General features: G+C 47.3%; 1 protein-coding gene across 1 annotated transcript; it reads right to left on the minus strand.

Moving 5' to 3' along the window:
* Positions 1-748: 748 nt before the first annotated feature.
* BLK (BLK proto-oncogene, Src family tyrosine kinase) lies at positions 749-27472 on the minus strand. Its single transcript, XM_010583129.1, has 12 exons — positions 27371-27472; positions 25397-25445; positions 19632-19725; positions 18517-18615; positions 17182-17285; positions 10440-10589; positions 9788-9940; positions 8680-8859; positions 8019-8095; positions 4159-4309; positions 1423-1554; positions 749-1050 (listed from the first exon to the last, which is right to left on the minus strand). The coding sequence occupies exons 1-12, from the start codon at positions 27470-27472 to the stop codon at positions 842-844; spliced, it is 1500 nt and encodes a 499-aa protein (XP_010581431.1). The 3' UTR covers positions 749-841.
* Positions 27473-27581: the final 109 nt, after the last annotated feature.

Genomic DNA, 27581 nt, shown 5'->3' on the forward strand with positions numbered 1-27581 from the left:
TATATATATTTTTAATTCCCCCCCACACCAGCTGGGCGGCAGGAGCCACCAGATTTGCGGGGAAGGGGGGACATCTCGTGGCCACACCACGAACATCTTTCCAGGCTCCAGGACCGCCTGTCCCGGCCGTCGGTGGGGTCCACCCCGGGCATCCCCCCTTCCCTCCCCGGGGTACCACCCCAGCATCACCCCGCCCTGCCCGGGGACCCCCATGGCCTCTTTCCTTCTCCTCCGTGGGTTAGGGATGGGCATGGGAAGCACAGGGGCCCGTTCTCGCCCTTGACGCCCGAATAAAGAAATGGGAAATGGTCATATCCAGTTCTTTATTATTGACTCGGGGCAGAGGGGTGGCACCACCAGAGCTTGGGGACCTGGTGTGGCTCAAGGAGGTGCAGATAGGACACGTTGCCACCCCTGCCCGTGGCATGAAGGGGGTTGTAGTATTGCTGGCAGTGGCATCCGAAGGAGGGGAGAGATTGTGCACCCCCCCGTACCACCACCCCGGCCATGGCCCCTTCTTCCCAGGGCCGCAGTTGCAGGGCTGAGGGACTTTTATGTGTCCAGGTGGGTCACGAAGGAGTTTGCTGTCCTTCATGGCAGAGGCAATGTCTGCGAAGTGGGTACAGACCTCCCAGGCGGATGAGGAAGGAGCTGTGCCAGCTCTCAGCCACCGCTTTAGTCTCCACGATAACCCCAGAGCTGGCAGGATCCACCTCCCTCATGTCCCTCCTTGTTCCCCCTCTCCAAATGCATCGTGGTGGCACACAGGAGAAAGGGAAAGGCCATCGCCGGGTGGTGGCTTTCCTCCAGATCTATCCCCAGGTGCTGGTGGGACGGTGGCTTACTGCTGAGGCTCCGGCTCGTACTGCTTCTCCGTGGCGGTGTAAAAGTCCTCAAGGACTGACTGCAGGTACTCGAAGGTCGGACGCTCCTCGGGCTTGTTTCGCCAACATTTCAGGATGATATTGTAGAGTTCGCCGGGGCACATGTCCGGACAGGGCATGCGGTAGCCCCGCTCCAGGTTGCGAATCACCTCGGGGTTGGTCATCCCTGGAGGGAAACACAGCCCAACAGGAGTTATTCAGCACCCTGGGGGGTGAAACTCAGCGCTCCCAGTAGCTCGCACCCAGGCAGAGCTGGAGGGGCATGAGGGACTGTGATGCTGGGCCATATCTGGGAACCAGCCCTTCTTCAGGGTAGCGCTCCCTGCTCCATCCCTCTGTCCCCTCCCTGACTTCCCTCTATAGGTTTTGCCTAGCACAGGTAGAACTGAGGCTCGTGGGAGCCTAGGAAAGGAAACCCAGCGTGAAGATACAGGGTTGTGTGGGCACACATGTGCGCACTTGGACATATGCCTCCAAGAATAAAGCAGCACTAGATGAAGTCGATGCACGGTCATCCCGTATTCGCAGTGAGCTGTACCTGGATAAGGGATCCTGCCGTAGGTTATGATTTCTGTCAGGAGGATCCCGAAAGACCACACGTCAGATTTGATGGTGAAAACTCCAAAGTTAATGGCCTCCGGCGCCGTCCATTTGATCGGGAATTTGGCACCTGCCCGGAGAAAACAAAGGTAAATAGCACGTGGAGGTACAGCATCTCCCTCTGCTCCCACAGACATGGGCAAGCAGTTCCCCAAAACAGAGCCCTGGGTCCTGCGGCTGTTGACTGCATCAGGGGGCTGCAATGGGACTTACTGAATGAACTGTGGAGTTATGGAGGTAAGGCCAGAGGAGGGTAATTGCTGCCTATCTCCTGCTTTTATTAAAAGGTCGTTTCTACCTGGAATCTCTTTGCCTTTCCTGGTCCTATTTCCAATGCAATCCAGGCTATTTCATCTTAAAAGACTTTTTCACGTGTATACGCTTATAAACATCCACAGATACCGATAGACAGAGAATGAATGAAAAACGAAGTGAAAAAATATATTAAAAAAAATGAATAATGAAAAAACTTAATGCTGCTAATATGCATATTAAAAAACTCTAGGTAAACTATTTTACCAATGAAGTTAGAGGAATCTGCAGTCTTATAACACCTTTGCATCTCTTGTGTGTTAAGCACTGGGATCTCAGGAACGGAGCCAGGATTGGTAGCACGGATGGCGACCAGTGCCGTGCATGCCAAGGGCGGGATGCCGGGAGGGAGCAGTCCCTGCCGCAGCCCTTGGGCATCAAGCAGCTCTCGTCAGAGACCCATCGCTCTTCAGGTAGCAACCTGCTGTGGGTTTCTGTAGCCCAAACTATGTGTCTGTGCTATTCAAAGCCAATGCCTCGAGTAGCTTTGTTAGAGGACAACAGCAGGATTTTATTCTGTAAAAATCACGCACTGGAAGGGGGCTTTTTTTAGCAAAAGTGCATAAATGATACAGCAAATATAAATTCTCCAGTTCTTAAAGCTGCATATGTATACTAAAAGCAAAAGAAGTCCCATTTAATTTTTTTCCACCAAGTTCTTGTTTTGCACACTGCAGATAGCAATGACCATAAGATTGGAATTTCAATTTAGCTAAGGCCAAAAAATCCACCCCAAACTCCTTGACAAGTAGGAACTGAATGATGTTAAAGACTGCAGAGGAAACCACATTTTTATTTGCATATATCCTTTCAGGACTGAAAGCCCAAATGCAGTGTGTGAAATAAGTGCCTTTGTTCTTGCACATCACACTCTGACAAGTAGACTGACGAGGCTCGGAAATGCAATCTATGAAGTGAAAATTGTTCAAAGTAGATAGACGGGCAGTTGTTATTTCAGATTAAAGCTAGCTGGAAAAATGCTGATAGGAACTGTTTTCCACTAGAAATGTATCTCCTTTGGGTATGTTAACAGAATTATACTGATTTTTCACCAAAACTTCTCTTTAGGATAAAAACTGCCTTAAAAAATTGCAGCAATCTCACAGTACCCCTTCATGACACTTCACAAATTACATTTGCAAGCTTTTAGTGCTTTGAAATAGTTTTGCATGTTGGAATGGGTATAATTTGTATCATAAAGTACTCTGGGACAGCAAACTGAAAGAAAAGTTTCCTATCTTATCAGAAAAAAAAAAAAATCTATTCAACTTCCTTTCCACAGAGTATTTCTTATAGGGGATTTTAGCTTCGTGCCAACTCCAGAAGGGGACAGATTTCCAAAATTTGAAAGTTTTCTGGTAAGTGCTACTTATGCAGGACTTAATTGTTTTATTTCAATCATTTCTGCTTGTTTCCCTGATGCTCTTTAAAGTCTCTCTGCAATCTGAATGACAAGATCTCATAACTGACCTCAGAGTCAGAGGTCAGTACAGAGAAAGCACAGAGAAAAAGCTGCTGCCAGAGAAATTTGACTTAACTCTGACATCAAATGGCTGTAGACAGAACTCTGTACCAGCCAAACCAGTTGTCACCGCTCATGTCCATGCTCTCCCGTCCACCCCCAGTTCAGATACTCAGTCCCAGCAAGGGGCTTGGCTTTGCAAGTGGAATCATAAGGAGATTGAACATTAACATGGGAAATATTTGGTTTTGTATGCCTTGGTTGGTTGGTTGGTTTGGTTTAGATGCTCAAGGTACTCTGTTCTCGTGAGAAACACCTGCCAAGCTGCAAACCCTCTCCCATGTTTTGTAAGTTGTCCCTCTTTATGGAAAGATTACCTTGATCTCGTCTGGGTTCAGTTTGCCTGGGACATCTGGAAACTGCCTTTAGGTCCAGATTTGTGGCTCCTGCTCCCCTGTGCAGTGCGATGACTGAGTTACACTGCTATTTCCTTCCCTTTGGACTGACTCAGTGTGAACACGTAGGCACAGGCAGCAGGTTTCATTAGTAGGGGTCAAATTTCTCCAGCAACACAACCCGAGACTTAGCAGGACTCTCCCAAACAGTGCCAAAAGACTTTTTTCCCATTTCCCTCCGCAAACCTCACTTGCTCTCTGCTGTCCCCAAGAGCTGCTGCCTCTCCTAGGACGCGATATTTGGTTTTCTTGCTTGCTCTGCCTGCTGCCTGGGTGCTGACAATGGCAGCGGTGGGGACTCTGGCCTCGTGCCATCAGCAGCGGTGCCCTGCGCCTGGTCCCAGCCCAAGCCCTCGGACATCCCCTATCTTGGCACGTCTGCACGGCGGGAGGATTAGAGATAAGGCAAATGTGTTGGTGAGGCAATGCTGGGAACGACACCCACCTTCTTGTGCCAAGTATTCGTTCTCGATGATCCTGGCCAGGCCAAAATCAGCAATTTTGCAGCAGAGCGTCTCCGAGACGAGAATGTTGGCAGCTCTCAAGTCACGGTGGATGGAGTTCATGCGCTCGATGTACGCCATTCCCTCTGCCACCTAGGAGAGGAGGAAGAGTCCGTCTTCATCAGTCACCTCCCCATGACAGCAAATTATCTTGGCTGCATCTTACCCACCTTTACAAAAGCACAGCATGCGTTTAGGTTGCTCACATGCCTCCATGTGCATGGACATCCATACATGCTCCATGGACGGATGGACGGACAGACAGACAGATCAACAGACAGATACATACATACATACATAAATAGATATTGCCCATGTATTTCTGCATATGTTCAGCTCTACCAGCATACACTCGGCCACCAAAAGCTTTAAGCGGACAAGTCAAGCAGAACAGAAACATCACTCTCTGTTTTGCTCAGAAGTTACAGTCATGAGTTGTGTCTGCAGCGAGATGCAGAAAGTTGAAGCAAACCTGAAACCACATCACTGGATTCCCAGTTTCTGCCACAAGACCATCCTCTCCAGTTGGGATTTTAATCACAAACACTCCAGATTAAATATGTGAATTAAAAAAAGAAAAAACCCTCAAAGAACTCATCCGTCCCTCAGTCACAGTAGCAAAGTCCAGATCTAGGAGGACAACTAGATGTTTTTCAGCAACCTCCTCTGTTCTCCCTCACTGATCTGCTTTGGGATGGGGAGACCCCTGGAGATCCCTCCACAAAAAACCTGAGACTGATGTTTTCTTTCCCTGTGCTGGATGCAGACTAGGACCCAGGACACAATACACTTCTCCCCTCTGATACTTACGGGGTGCATTAGAGTGAAAGACCCAGATATCCATAGAAATATGACTGGGATAGGGAGTATGGCCCTGGATAAATCCCTCACCCTGGGCGAGCGCTGCCTTCTTCAACCATGGCCAAACTTTACTTTGGGAGGTTCTTGCTCCCAAGGTCATCTTGCAACGTTTAGCTCCTTGGAGCAGGGAGCAGCCCCGGTGTGTGACAAGCCTCTGTAAATGACGGCCGCAATCTTTTATTGCTGGGAGATACAGGAAAAAGAGATTGCGAAGTTGCTCTATCAGTCAAGTCTCAGATTAGGCATTTATCAGGAGGGTGAATGGATGCATGCAACCCCTGCTAATAATGGTTAGTACCTATTAAAGCTTTTATGCGCCTGTGGGTGAGGGCAGAGCAATTTTCCACTCCATACAGATTCGCATCAGCATCTCAACTTACATGTGGTTTTAAACAGGATACTAACACATACTTTCCAGTGCTGCATTTCTAACCTGTGTCAACACCCCTTCAGCGCAAGTGCTGTTTGCTGCAGTGGAAAATGGAAGAACTGATGTAATTTCCTGTCCTGATGTTAATGAGATAGTACCCGGCGATGGGCCCGTTCCAGCCCAGCGTGCTTTCGAGTATGTACCCTCGAGAATGACCACAGGATCAAGCGCATCAGACCTGAGATTTCTAATTTTAACTCCGACGGATGCTATTGGATCCCAAATTGCACTCCAGAGGGTTGGGTGCCTGTTGGGTCGTGATGTCATCCTGACACCGCAGATGAACAGATTGCAAAATAGCTCAAGAGACAGCAATTTTCCTCCTCCTCCTCCTCCCGGAGCTACCCAGTGAGTGTTTGAATCCCTGCCCTGGGGAGGTGGTGCCGGGGTGGGAGGGGGAAGGAGGAAAGCTGTCCTTCTGACTGACGCCCATGCCTTGAGGGATGGGCAAAATCCTTCCAACCCCAGGTGCTGTCGGTGGATTCTCTGCATAATTACATTTTTGGGGTGAGGGGGGTTGGTGTGTGTGCAGCTATCCTGGTCCTGGAAGCTGTGCCCGGTGCAGAATGCTGCAAAGAGCGTGGAGGGATGGGAGAGGGATGTGCAGGGTGGGGGAGTGCGTCCAGGTGTCCATGGAGAGGTGAGGTCTAAGGGCAATTGCTCAACCCTAGTGATGATGCCCACTGTGAGCACTATTTGACCATTGTAGTGGACAGGTTTCTGGCCAGCTCAGGCCATGCCACGCGATCACATTCAAGGCTTCAACCCTGAACTCGGAGAGGAGATTTGGGTGCACGAGGTAGCCCTGGGATGGGTTTCTCCCAGGGGTTCCTGCAGCCAGTGTCTTGTCAGAACTGTATCACCCTCATGCCTGGGACAGACAAGATTGCTGACTTCTCCCTAGATACTTCCACACACCTGCCTGGGAATGCTTCGTTATTCCACGTGCTCAATGCAAGTTATAATGTTGTGTTAAATAAATGCATGAGTATTCATAGCTTCTGCTGTCCCTGCCTCAAAGCTGTGTATCATGTTGGCCAACAGCTTTGCTCTGGGTCACCTCCGAGACTATAGCTGAGTGCAGATTGCTCTGGCTACGGCACTTTCCTCTCGCATAGACATGCATCAAGCCAGTTTCTGCAGTAATGCTCTCACCAAACCCAAGGGCTCAGATGAATTTGGACCATTCTGCTTATCATCAGGAATTTAAAACAAACAAGAGGCTATAACTTTCAAGAGAAGGAATGAAAGAATCAAAAGAAAGGGAGGGAAGTGAGGAGGTAAAGAGAGAAGGAGGGAAGGAAGTAAGAAGAAATTAAGGGAAAGTTACTAAACAGGGAGGCTGCAGTTGGCCCCATAACCTCCCACAGACAGCAAAGATAAAGCTGCAGGTATGAAGATTTATCAGCAGTGAAGAGGGAAGGCACTGAAACATGTTGCTCTGCACCCTTCACAGGGGTGCAGAGGAAAATAGAAATGACAGATGGGGACACTGCTTTAAAGTATTTAAATATTTTCATCCTGGTTAAAGCAGGAAGGAAAGTCTTTTGTTATCATATAACAAATATTAAGATTCTCCAGTTTTTAATACATTATAAAATAACTCTGTATGATAGCTGGAACCAAGTGGCCAGCCTTTACACGTTGTTTGCTCAGGCTCACTTTGACCCAGAAAGGCTGAGTGATCTTACAGGTAAATCCCAGACCTGCACATCAAAACAGTTGTATTCAGCCATGACATTGATGCTTCATGGTTTTTTCCCCAATATTTCTAAAATTGGCCTAATTCCACTCTGGGCAAGCCAAACTCTGTCAACAGCTGGCTAGGACTGAGCTGGAGTGACTTTGCCAATGTCATCCTTCAGGTACAACTTGTTGCCAAGATGCTGCCACTCTGGTTGCAGTTTCCCTAACTTTGACCTGTTTGAGTTTAGATGCACTTCTGGACTAAAATGTCATAGTGCAGCTGCAACTATTAACAGTTATTGACTGGGGATGCTTAGAGGGAAACAACCCTACAAAGATAAAAGTTTGTTCTCATAAGAGGCAATATTCACAGATTTGAGGGTTAGAACATCCTTTATGCCTAATTATCAGAAGGGAAGAACTGCTGAAAGCCAGCCTGTCTCTACATTGCAAGTCTCTTTGTTAAGCTTTTTCTTCCTTTTGAAAAAAAGAGAAACAAACTTATTTCCTGCTCAGCAAGCCAGAAAAACAAAACAAAACAAAACAGAACAAAACAAAACAAACCCCAAACCCAAAAAACAAACTCCATTTCTCCAGCACTGCACCAAGTTCCCCAGAGGCGGTCCCAAGGACAGCAGAGCATTGCTGAGCTGACATGCACATCAACACGAGAGGGCTGAGAGAGAAACCCTAAGAGAGCACACCAGGAGGTGCTGTTTTTCTCCATGAAAGCGACTCTGTGACAGACTTCAGACTCGCAAGAATTTCACTGAGGCAATAACAAATCATGGTCTTGAGTCTGTTTCCCAGAGGCTGTTCACTAACCTGAGCTGACATATCAATGAGTTTGGGGAGATTCAGTTGGCTTCCTTCTTCTGTCTTCAAGTAATCCAGCAAACACCCTGCAAAAGAGGAGAGGCTGCTGTAACTCTTCTGAATAAGTCTATACATTTGCTTGCCCTGGTGCTCCTTGGTATATATGCAACAAATTTTCCTGCATCCTAGAGAAAATCCGAGGAACCCCAATGGCTGTCTGCTGGAGCATCTTCCATTAGGTAAGTTCCCAAACACAGCCCATTTCTGCTTTCTATTTTGCACAGACCTTTTGCAAACTGCTGGGCATTCATCACCCAAAGCCTTATAGACAAGAGGGGCAAAAGAAAGGACAATTTCACCTTGAGGGGAGTAAAAATCTGAAACAAACTTCCAGCAGGAACAGTGGAGATGAGAATTTTAAATACTCTTCAAATGGAGCATCCCCATCTTGTGAAGTAGCTTTTGAAATATGAGGCAACAAGAGGCAGGATTTCATCACCCATAAAGTCCCTTCCAGTACTAGAAACAAACTTCTGCATCACTTAGTCCTTCTGCTTTCAGATTTGGTACAATGCTCTCCTCTCCACCCCCATTATGCATGGGAGTACCAGCCAGCTCATTGACCTGATTTTGCAGAAACCAAACAAAAAAGCTCCATGAGGTTCTTTACCATTGGCCATATACTCTGTCACAATATAGATTGGCTGCTTTGTGACTACTGCATATAGCCGGACCAGTTTGTTATGCTGGAGCCTCTTCATCAAGTTTGCTTCTGCCAAGAAGGCATCAGGATCCATGCTGCCCTCCTTCATGGTCTTCACAGCCACCTTGATGTTGTTCTTGTAGTAGCCTGTGGAGAGATTATGATGCATTGAGGAATTTTGGCCTCTACGGGCTCTATCAGGCCATGCAATAAGGAGCAGAAGAGCCTGTGGATCAGGGAGCAGAAAACCACAGCAAGAGCTTTCAATCTCTCAGAAAGAAATGCGTGGTATATCTCAGTGCCAGTGGGCTCTGAGCAACTAGCAGGTATGAGAGGAGAAGGGAGAGACATGGCACAACTGTCAATCCATGTGTCTTCATTAGGGATCATCCCTGCTCTAGATGGCGGACACCCATGCAATGAGCCCATCCTCACAGAGTCCTTCAAGCCCTGCAAGTCTGTTTCTAGGTGAAACCCCTGGGGCCTCTCACCAGCTGGGTTCTCAAATAATCCAAATGCCATCAAAAAGCCAGGACTCTGCAGTCAGGATGTCGACTCAGTCTGGTCCTGTCCACAATCTCAATTGCCAAGGCAACAACCAACCACAAAGAGGACAGCGAAGGAAGCTGAGCTCACCCCACTTCCTCTCCCACCGATTAGCAGTGGGCAGGAAGGCATGAGGGATTCAGATCTGGGTTATAAAGTGGAGCAGGGAAGCAGAAAAAGTGGGATAGTGTCACCCAGGCACCCTGCTGTGTGTAACTTAGCATCCTACGGCCATGCCCAGGATTCCCGGGAAGAATGAGAGCATGTCTCAGAAGGTGAGTATATAGTTACTTCGACACCTATCACGTGTATCTAGCCTGTGAAACCCATGCTCAACCACTGATCTGTGCAAACACAACTTGTCTGCTCTTTCCCAGGAATATGACATCTACTGCTGTGTGTGTACTCATAAATATGTATTCATACTTTAGGATCCCCTTGCCCAGACTAGTCTTGTCTTAGGGAAAGAGGGCTTTCTGTCTCCTCTGTTTATGTATTTCTTTCCTGGAATGGTGGGAATTATACTTACCCATCCACACTTCCCCAAACTGCCCACTGCCAAGTTTCTTCACAAGCTTCAGAGACTCCCGTGGGATCTCCCATTCGTCCTGTGCCCAGGGTCTCTGGGGAACCAGGGATATGCAGGGAGCTGTGAGTCGCTGGCACAGGCCATCTCCTTTCTCTGTACGAGGATGAAGCACAGGACAGTTCAATGGGATGGCAGAGCTAACCTCCTCCTCCATCTACACATGCCAGGAAAAAGTCAACCCATGGGAAACCTCCACAACCACACAAATGTTTCAGCCACAGAGATCAAGGCACCCAGAATGGACTCAATGAAAGAAAAAAGCTCAAAGGGAGCCATAGAGGAGAAAATTCTCCTGCCCAGCTAGTCCAAAGCCTGCTTCCCAAGCATCCCTCTGGCATATCCCTTCAGCATTCATCTCTTTCCTTTCCTGATGGGAGACACTCCCTGGTTATAGGGCTGTGGGCAGAGCTCACCCTCTCAATGCCCCAGGATGAAAAACAAGACATGGATGCCCAAGTTCTGTTTGTAGGAGCACACCTGGCTCATGAGAGTGGATGGAGTGGTGGTAGTGGCTAGTAAGCCTGTCCTCCCTCTGTCCACATGCCCACCTTCTGCTAGGAGACAAACCCATTAGGGAAGGCAAACAACTTACGGCTGTAATGATGGATTAGCTCTGGCAGGCTGGAGAAAGTCATCCTGGGGGAGATGTAATACCCCCCGCCGTCTAAGGAGCGGATCCTGTAGTGTTTGATGATGTCCCCATGAGCAGAGTCGCTGTCTCTCACAGACAAGGAATAGGCACCTGGAGAATGAGCAGAAGAAGGAACCGTGAGGACAAGCAGCACCCTACTCAGGGACCAGCTACCTCCTCTTTCCTTGGCTGCCTACAGCTGCAGACATCTCTCCCAGCCCTTGCTGATGCCTTCTCAGGGCAAGTCCCACCAGGCTGCAAAACTACAAACTTCCCCCTCTCCAAGGCAAGTGGAGAGGATAAAGGTTCATCAGAGCTTAACTGGGCCTGTCGAGGCTTTGTTGAGTAAGACTTGCCTGTGCCATGACCAACAGCCCCAAGGAAGCAATATGGCAATCAATAACACATCTCCAGCCAGAGCACTCATACTCTCCTTAGTTCACGATGGTCTTGCTACAGCTCCATAACTCCCATCTGAGCTCTGTCTACCCCATCCCCTCATCTGGATGAAACAAGTGACTGCAGTCTCACCAGTCTGTAGAAACACAGGACTGAAAGGGAGCTGAACCACCCTGCCAGCACAACCAGAATTTCAGTTAGTGGGATAGATAAGGTCAAGAGATACCTGTCCCTTCTCAGCATTATCCAAGGTCCCCGTGTCCCTGTTATTCCCTATAACCCTTGTGCCAAGGTCAGTGGTTCAGCTGGGAGGTACGGAAGGAGGGATAGAAGGGGGATTCAGGAGAATTGCCTTGTTCAGCCACAAACTTGTGACTGTGGCTAAACCATATCTAGAGATTCACATCTAGATTCACGTGCCTTTTGACCTCGAGGGTGCTACTCAATGATCTACCACTCCAACCTGCTATTCTCTCCTTATAAGGAGTTTATAATCTAAACCATAGAGTTGTTTTTTGGAGCACAAACCCATCACTAGATGTTGCTACAGAGCAGCAACTTCCAGCCCATGTCAGTGTAAATTTCAATACAGCTTAGAAATGTTTTTTCTCCCTTTGTCTGGATCATATTTCCGGAGTAAGTTGTTACAAGCCTGCTGGGCTGTTAAAAGTCTAATACGTCACCCGGGTTGATAGGCTGCCTTTTTTAATGTTTGAAAAGGCAAGGCTAAATGTGTTAAAAAGTATGTATCTGTCATGTAGGATCATAAGCAGAAGTGGGGCCTTCTGCAGTGACTCTGAAACCCTAATTCTGCACGCGAGGGGAAAGTTTACTAACATAACGCTCACCGGCTGGTGTTTCTCCATCGCAGCACCAGCAGTTCCCTACACTGTGGCTGGAAACCATTTGTGTTTTTAAGAAGTAACAGAAGAAAACCACCTCTGTGGATATTTGCTCTGTTGCAGTGATTATAAGTCTCTACAAGCAGAATTTGGGAGAGTCTAACATTTTTCTGAGTGCTAGCAGTAGTTTCAGGGGGACTCCCTTTCTGCAGAGACTAGACTATGAGATACAGTGGCATAATATTCACGGAAGACCTGCTGGTTTAAATGCAGAGCTAGCAAACCTCAGGATTGGAAGCACACAGTGTGAACATGGTGGGCTCCTTCTCAACAGAGAATGCTCTTCTGATACCCTTTCCTTCACCGTGAGTGTCAGGCAGAAGACAGACTGAGAAGCCCTTTTGGCTCTTGCAATCCTGCAGCTGAACATCTGAGAAACAGCCCTGAAGCATCTTGAATGGGGCAACAAAAAACTTGAGGGAAGGGAAAGGAATGGCTCATTTTTGCCGTCCATGTCTCAGTGACCAAAGGCCACCACACAGCTAAGGGTGTCTCTCCTAGGGAGTGATCTTTGGTTTGTGGTGGATGCAGAGAGGTGTTGCTAGGGCTTGTGTCCACGGTGCTCAGCACAAGTCCTGCTAGAGTTGATCAGCCACATTTACACTCCCTAGCACTTGGCCCCAGACCTCCTCTGGCCCCTCTGTGGTACCTATGTGGCCCTAAGTTGTGAATAATAATGATAATAATGACAATGATAATGATGATAATAATAATAATAATAATAATAATAATATTGTTGTTGTTGTTGTTGAGGATGATGATGTTGTTTTAATTTCAAAGTGATGGAAATAATGTGCAAGCCAGGCTGCAGCCCATCAGAGTTGGGCTCATATGGCACAAGTCCAAGAGGGTGCTTTGCACGCCGGGAACGTGGCTTAGGGTACGTGTGGGATTTTTAACAGCGCAAGGCCTGCTAAAGGAAAGAGCCAAACATGGTGTGAACCCAGCTGTACTGACGACAGACAGTGTTGCAGAAGGGAGCGCAGGAATTAATGACTACCATGTGTGCAAGTGGGTTCCTGGGGGCTGAGAGCCAGCAGAGAAGAGGAGACCTGACCTGTTTGTTAGTGTGGTTGCACCCAAAATGCCTGCTCTCCTGCAGGACCTCCTCTCCAGACCCCGCTGACCCTTTAAACCCCCCTGCATCTTTCAAACCAGTGATGCTCAGCATGCAGTGGTGGCAGGGGCTCTGGGCAACCTCCAGACCAATCTATCAGCTGCCTACGACCCGTCTTAATACTTATCCTGCCATTAGAGCTAATGATGGTATTTCACCCCAAGTCAGATTTTAGTGTGCCGGAGTGAGTGTTGTAGAGCTTTCCCTGTCATCTGCTGTGGCTGGTTACTGTTCCCTTGGGAGCTGCAGTGTAAAGGCAAAGCACTAGGGCTGAAAAGCTTCAATTCTCTCTTCTCTCAGTGACAGCAGCAAATGAAAAATGTTAAGTGGAGCCAGACAGATGGCAGGACTCCTAATCTCCCCCAATGATAGCCAGGATGGCTGAAAGGAGTTCTTGCTCCTCAGCCACAAGGGACATTCACCTGTCCTACAGTCCTGCATCACATCCCAGCACAGAGCTGGGCTGACACACGGAGGTCCACACCTGCACTCAACACCAGTTCAGAGCAATGTGAGCACAACCAAATCTTGCCCTGGGCAGCTCGGGGTGTCAGACCCTCCTGTTCTGGGTCTGGGATCCCCAAACCATCCTACAAGGGCTCTCAGGTCCTTTCTGTTCGAAGGGTGGCAAGTTTTGTATGGGAAAGAGCAACAGAAGACATGAAGGGTGGGATTCAACTTCACATCATACTTGGGACTGTTTCAGTCACCTAAACATGGGTGTCTGGTACCGCTTGAGATGCTCTGGGACATCTACATGGGCTTGGCAGGTATGGTGCAAAACCATACCTTCTGGTGGAGCACCTGGAGGGGAGTTTAGGACATCCAGGTTTTGGCAACCGAATCAAGCCCCGTTGGCTGCAGTGGGAGCTCAGGCAACTGCCACGTACAATATCTACATTTTGATGCCTGCATCTCAGGCTGAGTCCCATCACATGTGGCATCTCCTGTTCCTACAGGTCTCATCAGGCTCTTAACTCCTTCCCGACGGGAAACCCGGGAACTCAGCTGGATAAGGCGGCTGGGCTCTGCAAGGTCCCTCCTGCCGGGAGCACAGCCGCAGCAGTCTTGCTGCGAGCCAGGAGTTCGTGACTCGGCACAGCTGTGTGACTGAGTTCCTGCAGGTTTCAGAATGATTATTACTTCAGGGAGGATTTGTTTATTTCCAGCAGCTTCACCAAGGCTAGCTCTCCGCCGATGATTGTACTGCTGGACTGCTTCCCACACCATCTTGACAAGGACCCATCTTCCTGGGATGTTGAATCTGCTTTTCACGGCCTTTCCACAATGTTGGCTGAAAGCGAAGCCCCCATGTTTGCAGAGTTTCTGTGTCTTTAACCATGAGTGAAATGAGACTCTGCTTAGGATGAGCTGCGAATCGGTGCTGCTCTTAGGCAGGGTGTAGAATGTGTCCTACTGTGGCTGAGACAACCCAAAATGAGATAACCACCCTCCGGTGCATGCAGCTACGGGGGCTACTATCCTTAGCTTGACTCAGTGCTTGGCCCTAAAGGTCAAATGTTGCTGATGATGTACAAAGTGAATGAAAACATATGTCATGGAGGAGGAAAACAGGAAGAACCTGTGGGGTTTGAAGGGCAGGATTAATTCCATGACGTTGCTCTGGACATCTCATGATGGGTCACAGGGTCCTTTAAATTAGCAAATTCAGCTCCACAGCACATTTGGAGATGCGGGGATTTCTCTTTTCCCTTTCTCTTTAGAGAGGAGGAAGCTTGGTTAAGACAGATCAAAAGATGTCACCATGGCCATTCAGATAGTGTAAGGATATTCAGGTAGAAGCTGATTGCTTAGGATCATTCAGACGATGAGGTGCTTGAAGGAATAGCAGCCATATTTTAAGACAGAAAACTAAATATCAGAAAAGGCACAGGTGAGACTCACATTTCAGTACAGAAGCTGATCTCTCACCATTTGGGACTAAATGGGACTTTCATGGAGTGGAACACGCCACATCTGCTAATGCAGAATATCACACACCTCCAGCTAAGTTTGCTTCTAAACAGCAGAGACAGGGCATTAAAGATTTCGTCTAGCCTGGTTATTTCTCCTTGAATCTCAGGACTCCACCACCTCTGTCCAAGCCCTGTGTGACCTAGACCCACTCACCCTCCAGAGAATTGCCGGGAATTGTTTCACCCTGTGTTTGCAGCTCATGGCTAGCAGAAGTAAGGGACAACTGTAGGGAAAGGTCTGATCCCATCCATGTGTGCCACCTGGAGATGCCACAAAGACTAGGATCATGTGTGGACAGAGGACCTCAGTCCTTCCCAGTCCTTCAGATACAATGCACGAGTGTCTGCACAGCACGTGTGTTGCTCCTGACTCTTCCTGGGTGCAATGCACAATCATGCCAGCTACCGAAATATCTCAGCAAAAAAAGGGGAGAGTGGGAAGGGGATAAATGGAAGAGCAGCATGTAGTGACTAGTCCAAGCCTGATCATCTCAAAAGTGCCACAAAGGTAGCAGGGAAAAAAATATACAAGCAGAACAAGAGACTTGCAAAGCGAAATGCTTAGAAACAAGTCTCTTCAATGTTTCCTGACCTGAATGTTCCCTAAAAATTCTGAAAACTGCAAAACCTCATGGAAAGCAGCCCTCCTACTTGGCATCAGCTCAGCAGGGGCATGTGGAGGTGAGCCCAGGCATGGGGCAGGGGGGAAAGTCAAAGTAGGGTGCTATAAAGCTGACACAGCACCCCTGCCTGATGGCTGAGGGAGAGTGCTACAGGAAGATGAGCATCTTGTTGCCCCACTTAGCAGACTAGATATCACACCAGTTCAAGTCCAGTGCTCCAGTTTTACTCTATTTGTCAAATCCTGCTGGTGGAGGTGGCTGAAATGGTCAGGTCTGCAACTCAGCCAGGGCTCAGACTACATCTGTGCGTAAACTACACCATGCCAGAACCTGCTTCCTCGTCCTGGGGTCACATCCACACCATGAAACTCTCTCAGCTTCCGAAACCAGGTGACTGCACTCAAATTAACTATTGGGAATGGTGCCTGGTTGATGCCAGGGTAAAACCTGTGCAGAGACTGTGTGGATGACCCAGCTGTCACATCCAGGCTCTGGCACTATTTAATTTACTGGTAATGATGTAGCCATGGAGGAAGGGACAGATGCTGCCTTGGAGACCTCCCATGTGAATGGGGGTAAACAGAGACAAGAAAGGGAGAAGAAGCTACAGTAGGCAAGAATTGTAAAATGGAGGATCAGTCTATCTGTTCGCACTCTTACTGTTTGGTCAGGGCCTTGTAGAAGCATTTGGGAAGCAAAGCAAGGAAAAGAAGGTCCCATGGATGGATGTTCCAAGTCTCTAGTGATCTACTAGGAAGACACAAACCACCTTTTCCCATGTGGCAAGGAAAGACTTTTACATCCATTTCACGGGAAAGAAACCAAAGCACAGCAAGACTAAAGTACTTTCCTGAACTACTGTAAGGAGCTGATTCAGAGCAGAACCATGGGACCACCATAGAGCATCATTTCCTCCATGCTGTAAACACACCTGCTGATCCAGAGGATGCAAAGAGAGAAAAGTAGTAAAGAAACAACATGACATCCCATGGGACAACCTAAGCTAACTTCTAGACTGTCAAATTAACAGCACAAAACAAAGAAGTTGCAATTACATGGTTAAGTATTATAGTTAATAACTATATCCACTGCCTGAGAGAAGTAACCACAATGCTCTGCCCTTTCCATCCTCATTGGGTCATGTCTTCAAAAGCCAGACATGTTCATAGGGAAGGAAAGTGGATGAAGTCAACCTTTCCTGCTCATCAGTCTCCTTCCAAAAGTCCTGGTTTGCATCAATTCCCCCTGCTGCAGACTATCAGGAAAAACATGTTTCCTCTGGGAAAATGTTCCACCAAAAGATTTTTTCCAAAATTCTGCGAGTTTCTGCTGTGAGCAGGAGAAATGCTTCTTCAAGAGTGAGTAGAAGTGTCTCCATTTGTCAACAAAGTAACATTTCCTCAGGGAGAAAAGGAAAAGAAAACCCCTACATGTTGTTTTGGAAAGTCTTTTCTCCTTATCTGTGTTCCTGCATCTCTGCCACGAACTATAGTGACAAGAATCACCCTTACCACAGCCTGAACTACACATACAAGTAGCACCATGATCAAATCTTTGCCCTCCAAATTCCCAGCTCACTTCTACAGCCCTGCTGAGCCTAGCAAGCGCTATTTTGCCCAGCCAGGTCTGAAGGTTTTTCCAAGCCGTGGCAATAACGAGGAGTTCCCCTTGTTCTGTGTATCTCACCTTTGCTGGTTTCACTCTCTCGGACAAGGAAAGAGCCGACTTTGTTACCAGAAGACAACAGCAGCCGTTCAGCATCTTTTCTGCTCAGAGTTTTAAAATACCACCTGGGAGACAGAAAAGGCAAAATCGTTGCTTGAAAAGGAAAAGCTCTAAAAAAAATAAAATTCTTTCCAGTTAGTTCATTTTCTTTTTTACCATTACACTCTGAAACTGAGGGTTATTTTTATCAGCAAATAGTTTTTTATCTGCTGGAAAGTGGCAGTAATAGACTGTTTTCAGTAGATTAACACCAGATTTCAGTCACTTTGGGCTTGTTTCACAGCTTAGCAATTCAGCCAGAGCGGAGAGTAGATGGTTTGTGCAGTACTCCGTACACGAGAGAAGTACAAGCTCAGCCAGAGCACAGCCTGTGAGGCACACAGGGACCCACGGCTCACCTGGCAAGCGAGTGAGCCCTGAGCAGTACCCAGGCAGGCTGTGTATAAAGCAGATACGTGGGCTGGAGGCCGAGTGTAGGGTGCCCATAGCCGTTTAAATGTACCTTTCGGATACAAAGAGCGTTTATGTCTCAACCACATTTCTGCGCGCTGTTAAATATTTGCTGGATTCAATGATGGTTGTGTCCCTCCAAGAGGAGGTTGCAAGCGGGGCTGATCATTTATAGCTGAATGCCATAGAGGAGAATAAGTCATGGAAACAATTTCTTCTGCTGCTTGTATTATAGGCATAATAAACCCTTTTGGCTCCAGTCTTTCTTACCATCTTCTTTGCAGGGAGCCAAACACAAAGACTGCAGCTGGGCTAATGAAATAAACAGCACCAGGCTGTGGGTCTGGGCACTGGCACTCAGTTGTCTGCCCTGTTAAATCGTTGGCGTGGTCTCTGGCACATCCGAGACCTGGATCAGTGCACCCTTCCCAAGTGATCCCCAGCCCCAGTTTGCATATGGACACTGTCTTGGAGGCTGGGAAGGTTTAACACTATGCGTGTGGGTGGACTGGGCCAGAGAGCCCAGAGGACGGTCCCTGGCACTGCTGATTTACCATAACCTTTATGTTCTTTCCCCCAAAATCCTTGTCTTCCATGGTGGGTGCAATCAATGGGACGGGAGTCTTTGCCCACTTTCCCTGTAGCAACCTCATCCTCCCTGCTCCGCACCCACACGGTGCTTAAAACTTCTGAACTTTTGGGCGGCGTTGCTGGGGATGATGAAAGACCTCTTGCCATCCAGCCCAGCAGTGACATCTTCCTGCTGGCAGGTAAAGCTGTCCCCGTAGCTCGTCGAGAGACAGGGCACTGCATCAGTGTTCACCATTCATAAGCCTACACACTTACTTTTCTTCTTCCAAACTGTCTACTTGTGCAACGAAGTTACTGGGGATGTAGCCTTTCCTCCCGCTGCTGAGGGATTTTGCCAGCCACCAGTCACCCTCACTGCAAAGCAAGCAGAAGAGAAAGCGTGAGTGCGCAGAGGAGGTTTCATGACAAACTAAAGCTGCAGGTACGGCATGGTTTCTGGGTTTTTTTGAGCACTGCAAATAGATCAGCACTCCTTAATCAACTCTATAGGTCCCTCTCAATTTCCTAGTACCACCACCAGGCTGAAGGCTGCTGGTCTTTCAGGGACTTCTGGAGGTGACAATCTCTTTCCATGAATGCAGAGGAAGCGCAGTGACCACAGACCGAAACCTCTGCTCCGCGCCCCAAGTGAGAGGACAGAAATCGGGGTCACCGTGGGTTCATTTTGCCCTTTGCATAGGGACACTGGACCTCCTCCTTTCCGGTCCTTCCTTTGTCTGCCAGACACTGCTTTGCTCTCCCACCACTGACTCAGCCACCCAGGCATGACCAAAAGCCATCCCCACCCAGCAGCCTCCCCTGCGCCATGGGTCCCAGCCCATGGCACCTGGGTGAGAAATGTCACCTCTGGAGGCCACCTCATAGAGAGGTCAAGGGTGGAGCAGACTTATAAAGCCAAATGACATGGGGACCCAAGCCCACCTCTGCCCTGTTACGGACTTTTCTCTCGTGAGTTTGAGAAGAAGGTGAAATGAAACCACGCACCTCTCTGGCTCGATTCTGTCCTTTCCTCTGACTACACCCAACCCACATCCTTTGCAAAAGCATGATCAGCACAAAATATGAAACAGGAGCTAGGTTATTGTTGTTATTTATGCTATTCCTGCGCCCACACACACCGGCAGTGAAGAAGGTCCCAGTAGTAGCCAGGGAGGGACACTACTCAACCCCGAAGTACCTGTAACCCATGGAAGTGTCATCTTCCTCACCTTGCAGAGAGAAGAGGGGTACCCATAGTCACGCTCTGGAGCAAAGCTAAGACACAGGCTCAGCTCTGGTGAGCTGCAAATTGGTGTCTGACCCCAAGGTCCCCCCTTTCCCAGCCTCACCATGCTCATCTTTGACCCTCCTTCTGGCTGCAGGTCACTTACTTGGAGAGAACTTGGAGTTTCTCCCCCTTGACCAGCTGCAGATCGCGGTCACTTGCGGCAGGAAAATCGTACAGTGCAATCACAACCAAGTTATCTGAAAGAAGAAGCAGCACCATTGAATCCAGCTGGTTCCCTGCTGGGGGAGTGATGCACACCCGGGTGTATGGCGGGGCATTTCACCCCCGCCCCTGCTGTCACCCCCTCATCCCTCAAAACCCAAATTTTCCACCAACCCGGTTTTCCTGCCAACCATGACCTCTGCTCAGGGACTAACACTGATTCACCAAAGTGTTTCCTGTGTATGTGTTTTTAAAACACTCCAGGCCCCCCTATCTACAAAACGCAGTGTGTCAACAAGAAAAAAGGGTTTGTGTGGAATAAAAAAGGTCATAAATAACCTGCCAGTGTTTGGCCTGAGTTTTACATGGCGATAAATGAAAACTGCTGTAGCAACATTTCCCAGGGTGGGATTTGACTCAAAAAGATGAGGCTTTCTTGATTGAAAAAGGTATAAAGTTGTCTCAGTTTCCGTTATTTGAGCCTGTTGCTAGGATTTAGCTCTCCCTCCAGATGCTCTCGACTCAGCTTGTATCTTGTCATCCCTTTTACACACTATTCCTTGCAGACACGCCACCACGTTTAAGGCACGCTGCTGCTTTCAACCCAGCACCTCTATAGTGCCTCGCTGCTCCGCTCAGCTGCAGTTCCCACAGGGGTGGTGAATGCTCCAGGATCCCCTTCCCTCTCCCTGGCCCTGACACATCCTAGATGCTCCAGACCGCAAAACCGGTGCTCTGTGTCTCCCATTTTGCTTGTAATCCACCTGGACAGAGGCTGTGGAGCAAGTCTGCATCCCCATTCCCTACCCTACCACGTTGCTTTTACTCCAGCCGTGTTGGTCGAGCCTAAATTTTGGCACGGCAAAATGAACTTTCACTCTCCGGTGCATGCGAGCCGTGCTGTGCGTGGCAAAGCTGCTGCCTGGTACATGTGCTGCGAGGCTGCTAACCCACCCCGGGGCAGATCTCTGTGGGCTGGAGCTGAATCGCTACCTCTGCGTGCCTGGGTTGTACCGGTGCTGCTCTCGGAGAGGTTGTGCAACCGTTCACGCGTGCTCTGCAGGCTCGCAACTACTGAAGCAGAAATGAACAGCTATTTTGGGGCAGATCAAACTTTATAAAGAGGATCAGCACATGCACACAAACACAAAAATCAAACTAAAACACAATAATGAGGAAGAAAAAAGAAAAAGAAAAAGAAAAAGAAAAAGAAAAAGAAAAAGAAAAAGAAAAAGAAGAAAAAGAAAGTAGAACATTTGCTGCAGAAAGGTTTTAGCTTGTACACATCCTAATTAATGCACCGAGAGCGATGGATGGTCTATTATTAGCATTTTTCAAAACAGACTGTCAAGCCGCAGTCTCTGTGTGACCTTTTCAAATAATGCCACCAGCAAGAGAGCCAGACTGGCCCTTTGTCATCACAAGATAACACGTCTCTGGGGCAACTTGGGGTTTGTGTCTGTGCAAGGCCTGGCTGCTGCTCTGCTGGCGATTTATTGGAGAGGAGGGAGCAGAAGGGGTCAGCGTGGGAAGAAATGTAGCTTTGTAAACTGAAGCCCTGAGCAGTTCCCTTCAGGCTTGTGAGGAGGAACTTAGACATCCATGAGAGGTTTCAGCAGAGCCTCACTCTCTCCTACATATGGGGAAAAGGATGATCAGTCACAAGGGAGAATGCTTTGAAGTCTTAAAATAGTTTGCACGGTTGGGGGCTTTCCCTTGAGGGATCTCAAAGTGTTTGGCATTAGCAATGCACCCAAACTCTTGTTGTCTCCTCGAGAAAGTTGTTATCACCCAGATTATCTGACATGAAAGGTTTCTGGGCACATGCCTTCTGCAAGGTGCCCTCAATGAATGTGCTCAACCACATGCACAGTCCTGCTCCCCTTGAAAATAAAATAATGCAGTGGTCACACTTTTGCTTTAAAAAATAGAAGCTAATGTGTAAACATCTTCAAGCACAGAGTGGCTGTGTATTCCAGAAAATAAAATGAAAAATGTAGTTTTGATCTTGAGGCAACTGACATAAGTACAAATAAACAAAACCGAAAAGAAAAAGGAGAGAGGGAGAAAGAAAAGGAGCACATATAGCAAGGACAAAAAGGTTTTATATGCTGAAAAAATATTACGAACGCCTCTTATCCCCTTCTCAAAATACGTGTTGAGAAACACTGCACACTTAAGTGAGCCAGAAGAAAAGCTCTCTCTGCTCAAGCCAGCCAGACTTGCTGTCTCATGATGAAAGTGACTCTTCCTGTCTCTGAGTCTGTCAACCCACTGAGAAACAGCGTCGATAATACTTTCTTGGCCTATTTGATCAAGTTAGGTCATGAGTGACTCTACAGCAGAGAAGCCGTCGGGGCTGCTAGGAGTGACTGCTTTACAGATAATGCTAGCAGCCCGGAGACTTTGATTGTGAGCCAAATACATCTTGGCTCAGAGTTGCTGTCAGGAAAGTTAGATACCAGCTAGGTTTGCATAGGCTGAGTGCCAGTTTGATGGCTTAATAGAAATGATTCAACCAGTCTTCCCACCACTGCTCCATCATGAATGGAAGGTCTTTGCAACCATCTCATGGCTATGGAGCCAGGCCAAGACGGTGCCAGGGTCCCCCAGAGGACCATCAATTGGTTTAGAGCCATGTTAGGATGGTCGTGGGGTAAATGACAACTCACAACACGTGTTGGCTGGCTGGGTGCACTGAGCTATGAGTTACTGCTGCTGAAAATGGGTCCAGCTTTCCATTTCAGCGCAGCACGGGCTGGTTCACGAAGGTAAATATGTGCTAGAAAAGGATGTCTTCAAAAGACACAGCTGCTGGTGGCACACTGGCCTCACTGCTGCTGTCGCCAAGAGGAACACCGTTAGATCCTGCTGGTGGAGATGCAGGATGCATCTGTAGATGCAGATGACCATCTCGCAGGTGGTCAGCAAGCCCAGGTGGGATGACAACATGGGAGATGTCTCCTGGGACATCTGGGCTTGCACTGCAAGAGTGCTTTCTGTCAAATACCTTTCTGCCACGTGTTTTGACATGGTGAATGCTTTTGCAGATAATTTCTGCTTTCCTCATAAAATCATATCAGACGTAAACTCATAACATTTTTATTAGGAAATCTGAACATTCTGGGCAATTACCTCTCACCTTCCTTCCCCCTCTTGCTTTTGATTGGCAATGCCCATTTTTGACGAGAAGTTTTAATCTCTCATTGAAAAGTTAGCCTTTTCAGTAGAAACAAACCCTTCTTTTCCCAATTAAGCTCAAAATCACATTTCTGACAGCATCCTTTCAAACTCAAATACATATTAAAGGAAAAGCAGTAAAAACGACTAAGAGCTTTGATGCTAATCTTGAGATGCCTCAGAAGACCTCAATTTCCAGAGCACACTAAGGTCCCACCCCCTGAAAATCAGTCCTATTCATATTATGGTTAACCAAAAGCAAAAGAAGAGGTGGAAGCAGTTGCAGTTCCTCAATCAGAAGAACCGACCTTTCAGCGAGACCAATTCTTGGTGCAGATGTAGGTTATTATAATGCCTGAAGACAAGCACCCAAAATGACCAGCTCTCTCTATCAGTAGTACTTAAATCCAGCTGTAAGCAGCTGGCAGGGCAAGGGCGGGGGTTATTCTACCTTTCTGCTATGTCTTATCTATCCAATGCAAGCGAATAGCAGCAGCTATAGTAATGGAACTGTTGTGTTTGGGGACCACCATCATGGACCAGGACTTTGCTGTGCTGGGGCCTTTACAGGCGCAGAATTAAAGGTAAATTTTGACTCCAGAGAGATCTAGAACTGACCTTAAAGACATCTTGAGTGCTTAGGGAGCCATGTTAAAATGAATGAGAGACTCACACGATGGAAGAACCCACCCCAAATGAAAAGTGGATTGGCGATGCTGCCAACACTGCAGTTGAATCCAGTTATGCACTCCTTGCCCTCCTTAGTGTTACTTCCATTAAGAGAAATAATGACAGGAGGAATTAGTTTTTTGTTAACAATAAATAAATAAATAATTTCTGAGACAGGGATGTGAAAGCTTGAAACCGTGAAACAAGTTGCACAACACTGACATCAGAAAAAAAATAATAAAAATGCAAGGAATGCAAAAAAATGCAAAAAAAAAAAAAGGAAAAGAAGTCTTGATTTTATATTACATGCCACACTTCCATAGTCAATAATTTTGCCTGACTGAATTTGAAGTGCTCCCACAGGATGTAATTCAGCACTTTGATTTTTTTATATGATCAAATTGCCTGGATTTTGTGCTTTCTTTATCAAATCACTTGAATTGCCTTCTTTCATGAGAATATCTCAGATATCTCAAATATCTTGTATGGTTCCTATCAGTCTGTTTTACCACACAGGACAGAGTCAGACATAGCATCATTTCTGGAAACTCAGGCACTGGTAGAGAAAATAAGAAGTTCCCCAGACTGTGAGTGTGAATATTCCTCCAAAACTGGAAATGAACCTAAAAAACCAAAATAGTTTTGAAAGCTGAAAATGGCTAACATGGTACTTAATGAATTTTTTAGCATCTTTCCACTTCTGCCTTCTGGCATGAAGCAGAAGTAAAAGCCGCCTCCCTGAAGTTAACTTCTGTTGTGCTTCTCACCAGAGTGAGAAGGTTGATAAAAACCCCATGAAAAACTGGCAATGTTTGCTCAGTTGTGGAGGTAGGAGAGCATGGCCGCTTGGAAATGTGCCACGAAAGCAATTTTGCAAAATAAAGCATGGTTTCTGGAAAAATGGTGTTTCCACAGAAATACAGCCCGATTCACATAGTTGAAGAGCTACACCTCCCACAAATTGGGTCTCATAACAAATGTCAGTTTTGAAGAACATTTTGATGTCGCAGGATTCTCTCTGTTTGCCGCATGGCAGAAACCCTCCATCATCACCCATAAGACTGCAAGAGCTAGGTCTGCCATTCAACGCATCCTATTTATTTGTCATTCCACTTTTTTCGTTCCTCATGCCCTGTCTTCCCTAATTCTACACTTGCACCCACGTGAGGAACTTTTGTGTGTTGCTAACTGCTTTCTTCCAAGCTGCCTCTATTTTTTGCCCCCTTCTAATGGTCTCTCTCTCTGTTCTTAATCTGCAAAACTTCTTTGACAAAAATATATACAAGTTGCTGTCGGAGGCTGGGCAGAGGTAGCAGAGGGCTTCCTGCTAAAACGCAATCACCTACCAAACACCGTCTGTGACCTGCAGGTAGTTGCAGAGGTGGATGAAGCCAACAATCTCCAAACAGGGGCTCTGCGTATCCTTATTTTATACTTTTTTCTTTCTTCTCATTCTCTTTGTAATCTCTCTGGGCTCTCGAATGCCTGCTATTTCCTCTGAAATTTTCAGCTAACTGGATAGAGAATACACAAGTTGTCACGCTGCAGACAGGGCAGCAGACAGAGAAATCTCATGCAGTTGATGTCTGAGATCTCACTTTGCTCAGCCAATGAAGAAGGACTGCTTTTCCCTCTTAATTTCTTTGATGAGCAAGGGAAACTGGCAGCTACAAACAGTTAGTGATGTAAACCGAATCTTCCAGAACACACTGATAAACTCCCTGCCTGGCAATGCTAAAGACACAGAAACCACACGCCTGTGACGTGACGGCTTGTTCTCAAGACCTGCTGTTGGGTGACGACCACCTTGCAAAACCCCATGGGAAGACAAAACAGCAAATGAGCTCAGAATCTTACCTTGTACAGAGGCTTGGTTTAGATGAGAGGTGTTGATAAATTGTCTGCCCTTTGATAGAAATAGAAAGAAAAAATAAGACATTTATTATTTTGCTACGTTTGCAGAAAGACCTGCCCTCGGCTTCATAGATGAGTGGGAGTCTGATCCAGAGCCCACTGTAGTCAGTCAACAGCCCCTGCATCTGGCTCCATATGTGTCGCGATGGCTTTAGCACATTTTGCCGTGATGTGTTCATAGCTGTCTTAACTGTCAGCTTGAATAATCCTTGGCTCCCCTCTGAATAAAAGCATAAATCTGCTACCCACATTTAAACCCTGGTCTATCTAACTCTTGTTCTCTGATGCCAGATTTCAGATCAATGGGGGATGAGACATGAATGGTCTCACTGAGAAATTACAACTGCAATATTATTTGAAGCAGAAAACTGAGGATACTCTTTGCCATAATAATTCCAATGTTCATGGAATACCCTTTGCTCAGGGATACTTTAAAAAAACGGAGGCAGTAACTATATTAGCAAATTAAACAGCAGCAAGGTACTGCAACACATCTAGGCACACTTTTAAAACATTGACATGGTCCCTAGTTTGGTTTGGCGCAGACCCTGAGGGTGGCCAATTGGCCACAGACTACTCCTAATGAGCGCCTGGGATGCAACCACCTTGTTCTGTGGGCTGAGAGTTTAATATTGCAGAAATGGCCCGGTGGGCTCTGTTGGCCTCTACCCAACTTCAGACACCAGTCCTGTGATCAGTCCAAGGTACAGTACCTAGTGACTCTGGTGGATGTTTGACCACTGCCAGTTATTTTTATACACGCTCAAAAGGAGTGAACTACAGACGCTGAATTAAAAACATCTCGTGTTTTCTGTCTGTGCCACCCTTTGACTCCTACTTAGCAGCACTGTGGGGTGGGAGAGCTGCTCACCCACTGCTCTTTCTAATTTAAGTGAAAGAAATGCGGACTTCTGTTGTGGTTTAACCCCATCTAACTAGGGAGCTGGAAAGAAGGAAATTTAGGAAAAGAACATCTTCTTGGTCAACCTGACATCTGCTATCATGAAAACCAGACTTCATAACCGTGGGAGAACTCAGAAATGAAACTAAAGGAGTGAAAAATGTCTCCACCCGTCATCATGTCCTCTCTACAGCAACAGATAGATAGATAAAGTGATTTCCAAAGTTTAAGCAAGGCGTTTGCCATTTGAGGTGTCCTAAATCCTGACCCAGTGTCTTATTGATCCACGTCCATGCAAGCAGAGGCCATATAAATTCAAAGGGAGCAGCAGATGCTCAGCATTCCTGATTCTCAGCCCACCCCAACACAGATTAGCCGTAGACCCTCTTTAGTGAACCCGTTGTCCTCCCTGATGGCAAAGTTTCCATTGCGGTTTGCAGCTTTGAATCTTAGTCTGAATCTGACCCATCTTTTTGATGTTTGCAAGTCAGCAACATCAGCTTGGGTTGCAGACTGCTGAGGGCAGCAGCCTGTCTAAAAGATACGGGGATCAGCTTGGAGGACTTGTGTCCAAGCCATGCAGGGCACAGAGGGCAGTGGCCTCTGCACCTTCTCTCCCTGTCTCCTGCCCTGCTCGCCAGTCCAGCCCACGCAAATAATTGTGCCAGGCTCAACGCAACATAGCCTTTCAGAGCACCGCTATCCCTAGCCCATTCTGACAATTCACAGCCATAACGTATCCCCAGAGAGAAAACGGCATCCTTTTTGACAGACAAAAAACACAGAGCAAGGAAGCGTTGATTGAACAGTTCACCCCGTATTAAGAAGCTCATGGGGGGAAGCCAGGCATAAACATTTGTTTTCTGCCCTTTGAACAACATTTCCCAATTGGTGACCAAATTTTAGGAAATAGAAGTACTCAAGTTCCTGCTGGCACACACAAGTATTGCCTGCATCACTCCAGACACTAACTGAGCTGTGGAGGATCCCGACAGGACGCAAACCTGCAGGCTTACCTTGGGTGGGGCGGGAGGAGTTTTACTCTTGGGTTTTGGGTTGCTTCCAGAAGTGTGTTTCTCATTGGATGTCAGCTGATTTTTGCTCCCGAGCAACCCCATCCTAGAAGGAAGACCAGAAATTACTTTTTAATGAGGCTGCTCCTGGGGAAAGGGGCAGGCATAGAGGGATAAAACAATCTTCTTATTCATGAAGGACAAGTTGGAGAAG

The sequence above is a fragment of the Haliaeetus leucocephalus genome, unplaced genomic scaffold (assembly GCF_000737465.1).
Source record: "Haliaeetus leucocephalus isolate CR32 unplaced genomic scaffold, Haliaeetus_leucocephalus-4.0 Scaffold871, whole genome shotgun sequence".
Lineage (NCBI taxonomy): Eukaryota > Metazoa > Chordata > Aves > Accipitriformes > Accipitridae > Haliaeetus > Haliaeetus leucocephalus.